Here is a 4,728-nt window from a genome sequence, read left to right on the forward strand (position 1 = left end):
CCCCGGCTGGTGGCAGGGCAGCCAGACCCAGCCCGCTCCGTCAGATTGTACCCCCGTCCCCCACCTCCCCCCACTGGCCGCCCCCTCCCCCCACTCCACTGCCAACTCCCGGGCAGGGGGCAAGAGGGAGGCCCGAGAGAGCCATGGAACAAGCAGAGCGCAGAAGCTTTACTGAGGAGAAGTCTGAGGCCAACTTGACATCAACTGCAGCCTGAGGCCTACCACAGCTCATGGCGCCAACTGCAGCCTGAGGCCTACCCCAGTTCATGGCACCAACTGCAGCCTGAGGCCTACCCCAGTTCATGACATCAACTGAAGCCTGAGGCCTAGCCCAGTTCATGGAGCCAACTGCTACCTCCGGCCTACCTCCAGCTTATGGCACCAACTGCAGCCTGAGGCCTACCCCCAGTTCATGGCACCAACTGCAGCCTGAGGCCTACCCCAGTTCATGACATCAACTGAAGCCTGAGGCCTACCCAGCTCATGATGTCAACTGAAGCTTGCGGCCGATCCTCAGCTCAAGGTGCCAACTACAGCCTGAGGCCTAGCCCAGCTCATGGGGTCAACTGAAGCCTGATGTCTAGCCCAGCTCATGCTGTCAACTGCAGGCTGAGGCCTAGCCCCAAGCTCATGGCATGAACCACAGCCTTCAGCCTCGCCCAATTCATGCTGCCAACTGCAGCCTGAGGCCTAGCCTGGCTCATGGGGTCAACTGCCACCTGAGGCCTACCTCCAGTTCATGGTGTCAACTGCAGCCTGAGGCCTACCCCCAGTTCATGGTGTCAACTGCAGCCTGAGCCCTATCCCAGCTCATGGCGCCAACTGCAGCCTGAGGTCTAGCCCAGCTCACGGTACAAACTGCAGCCTGAGGTCTAGCCCAGCTCACGGTACAAACTGCAGCCTGAGGCCTAGCCCAGCTCATGGGGTCAATTGCAGCCCGAGGCCTAGTCCAGTTCATGCTGCCAACTACAGCCTGAGGCCTAGCCTGGCTCATGGTGTCAACTGCAGCCTGAGGCCTACCTCCAGTTCATGGTGTCAACTGCAGCCTGAGGCCTATCCCAGCTCATGGCACAAACTGCACCTTGAGGCCTAGCACAGCTCATGGCGCCAACTGCAGCCTGAGGCCGACTCATCCTTGGCCCTAGACAAAGAACAAAGAAAAGTACAGCACAGGAACAGGCCCTTCGGCCCTACATGCCCGTGTCGATCAGGATGCCCGAAACTAAAAGAAAACCCTTCTGTCCTTACTCAGTCCGTATCCCTCGATTCCCTTCCCGTTCATGGACCCATCCAGATGCCTCTTAAATGTTGTCAATGTGCCCGCTTCCACCACCTACCCGGGCAGCGCGTTCCAGGCACCCACCCCTCTCTGCGTGGGAAACCTCCCCCACACATCTCCCTTAAACATTCCCCCCTCTCACCTTGAACCTGTGCCCCCTCCGTGTCATTGACACCTCCACCCTGGGGGAAAAGCCTCTGACTGTCCCCCCCTGTCTCTGCCTCTCATCATTCTGTAGACCAGGTCTCCCCTCAGCCTCCGTCTTTCCAGGGAAAACAATCCCAGTTTATCCAACCTCTCCTCATAGCCGACACCCTCCAGACCAGCAACATCCTGGTGAACCTCCTTTCCACTCTCTCCAAAGCTTCCAACGTCCTCCTGGTAGTGCGGTGACCAGAACTGCGCGCAATACTCCAAATGCGGCCTATCCAAGGTTTTATATCGCTGTAACATGATTCCCCAACTCTTGTACTCGATGCCCCGGCTGATGAAGGCAAGCGTGCCATAAACCTTCTGAATTACCTTGGCGACATGTGTTGCCACGTTTTGGGAACTGTGGACTTGCACGCCCAGATCCCTCTGTATGTTAGTGTTCCTAATATTAATGTTTTGCCATTTACAGTATAAACTACACCTAAATTTGATCCTCCAAACTGAATCACCTTCTCCAGATTAAACTTCATCTGCCAATTTTGACCCTCCCGCAGCGCGGTGCTCCCTCAGCACTGACCCTCCCACAGTGCGGCGCTCCCTCAGCCCTGACCCTCCCACAGTGCGGCGCTCCCTCAGCCCTGACCCTCCCACAGTGCGGCGCTCCCACAGCCCTGACCCTCCCACAGTGCGGCGCTCCCTCAGCACTGACCCTCCCACAGTGCGGCGCTCCCTCAGCACTGACCCTCCCGCAGTGCGGCGCTCCCTCAGCACTGACCCTCCCGCAGTGCGGCACTCCCTCAGCACTGACCCTCCCACAGTGCGGCGCTCCCTCAGCACTGACCCTCCCACAGTGCGGCGCTCCCTCAGCACTCACCATCCCACAGTGCGGCGCTCTCTCAGCACCGACCCTCCCACAGTGCGGCGCTCCCTCAGCACCGACCCTCCCACAGTGCGGCGCTCCCTCAGCACTGACCCTCCCACAGTGCGGCGCTCCCTCAGCACTGACCCTCCCACAGTGCGGCGCTCCCTCAGCACTGACCCTCCCACAGTGCGGAGCTCCCTCAGCACTGACCCTCCCACAGTGCGGCGCTCCCTCAGCACTGACCCTCCCACAGTGCGGCGCTCCCTCAGCACTGACCCTCCCACAGTGCGGCGCTCCCTCAGCACTGACCCTCCCACAGTGCGGAGCTCCCTCAGCACTGACCCTCCCACAGTGCGGCGCTCCCTCAGCACTGACCCTCCCACAGTGCGGCGCTCCCTCAGCACTGACCCTCCCACAGTGCGGCGCTCCCTCAGCACTGACCCTCCCACTGTACGAGGAGGGAGGATTGGCTTTGAGATGTGTTGTAGGCCGGAATTCTGCCTCCCCTCCTCCGTAACCTCCCGATAACTCTGAAACTCCTCTCTCTCTTTCTCTCCCTGAAGCTTTCCAACCAAGGGATTCCATTCAACGGGAGCGATTTCTCCGCTGAGCATCTGCAGTTGGTGGACCTGCCTAAGGCCTCGATCCCCTACCTAGCCTGGAGGAACCTGAGCGACACGCAGAGGCTGCTGGGAAACTACCGGGCCTACTCGATCTTCCAGGAATACTTCCAGTTGGTACAGGACGACCAGCAGGAGTTGAACCCCGACAGGCCTGCCCTTCTCCACCTCCTGGGCGATGTCCGCCACGACCTTGCCCACCTTCTGGAACAGCTCTCCGCGGCCCTTGAGGCCTATGGCCTGACTAGGCCGCAGCCTGCCGAAGATCCTCTCAGTTCCCTGGACACCCAGACCAGCTCCTTCCAGAAGAGGGTGAGGGGTTTCCTGGTCTGTCGGCAGTACCGGATGTGGCTCTTTCGCACCCAACGCTCTTTCTCGCTCATGAGGAGCCGGTCCTCGTAACCTCCGCACTCCTCCCTCGCACCTCCCCCCCTGAACCTCGCACACCGACCTTCCCAGTCCTCGGCTCCCCTCTGATTCCCTCCCTTCCTGCGTTCCTCAACTGCCCCCGGACAGGGAATGAAGGATACCTACAGCACGGAAGAGGCCATTCAGCCCATCAAGACTGCACTGACTCTCTGCTAAAGCTATCGCCAGCTCACAGCGTCAACTGCAGTCTGAGGCACACCCAGAGTCTCTTAACCAGGTCCTATCCCTGTAACCCCAAACATTTCCCATGGCCACCTAACCTGCGCATCTTTGGACACTAAGGGGCAATTTAGCATGGCCAATCCACCTAACCCGCACATCTTTGGACACTAAGGGGCAATTTAGCATGGCCAATCCACCTAACCTGCACATCTTTGGATACTAAGAGGCAATTTAGCATGGCCAATCCACCTAACCTGCACATCTTTGGACACTAAGGGGCAATTTAGCATGGCCAATCCACCCTAACCTACACATCTTTGGACACTAAGGGACAATTTAGCACGGCCAATCCACCTAACCCGCACATCTTTGGACACTGAGGGGCAATTTAGCATGGCCAATCCACCTAACCCGCACATCTTTGGACTGTGGGAGGAAACCGGAGCACCCGGAGGAAACCCACGCAGACACGGGGAGAACGTGCCGACTCCGCAGTAACCCGAGTCCAGAATTGAAATAAAGAGGATGGAGGAGGAGTCTTTGATCTGTACGATATGGACTGTTGCACTTTTGAAAGGATTCTCTATGGCGGAATATAGTTGTGTATATTTTACTGTATATAGGAGTGAATTTGAATAAAAGGATTGAAATATTATGTATCAACTTTGAGTCGAAAGGTAATATTTGTGTTCCTGGGAAATATTTCTGCAGGGAGTTATGGTACAGAGATTTCAGAGTGTGAGTGTGTGTTTAAAGTTTATTTATTCGTGTCATAAGTCAGGCTTACATTAACACTGCAATGAAGTTACTGTGAAAATCCCCGAGTCGCCACACTCCTGTTCGGGTAACACTGAGAGAGAATTTAGCACGGCCAATCCCCACCCTAACCAGCACGTCTTTCAGACTGTGGGAGGAAACCGGAGCACCCGGAGGAAACCCATGCAGACATGGGGAGAATGTGCAGACTCCGCACAGACAGTGACCCAAGCCGGGATTGAACCCGGGTCCCTGGCGCTGTGAGGCAGCAGCGCTAACCACTGTGCCCACCGTGCCGTCCTATCTGTGTGTGTGTTAGTGTGAGAGAGTGTGTGTGTGTGAGAGAGTGTGTGTGTGTGCGAGAGTGTGTGTGTGTGAGAGAGTGTGTGTGTGTGTGAGAGTGTGTGTGTGTGAGAGTGTGTGTGTGTGAGAGTGTGTGTGTGTGAGAGTGTGTGTGTGTGAGAGAG

At 57.3% G+C, this 4,728-nt stretch overlaps 1 protein-coding gene across 1 annotated transcript in view; it reads left to right on the plus strand.

Annotated features, from left to right (window-relative positions):
* The window catches only part of LOC144488073 (cardiotrophin-2-like), a 5,933-nt gene extending 1,771 nt beyond the window's left edge, over positions 1-4,162 (plus strand). The window contains exon 3 of the mRNA XM_078206098.1: positions 2,858-4,162. Coding sequence (XP_078062224.1) covers positions 2,858-3,316 — 459 coding nt within the window. The 3' untranslated portion in view covers positions 3,317-4,162. The remainder of the gene's footprint in view (positions 1-2,857) is intronic.
* Positions 4,163-4,728: the final 566 nt, after the last annotated feature.

Source organism: Mustelus asterias, unplaced genomic scaffold (assembly GCF_964213995.1).
Source record: "Mustelus asterias unplaced genomic scaffold, sMusAst1.hap1.1 HAP1_SCAFFOLD_1273, whole genome shotgun sequence".
In the NCBI taxonomy this organism is placed as follows: Eukaryota; Metazoa; Chordata; class Chondrichthyes; order Carcharhiniformes; family Triakidae; genus Mustelus; species Mustelus asterias.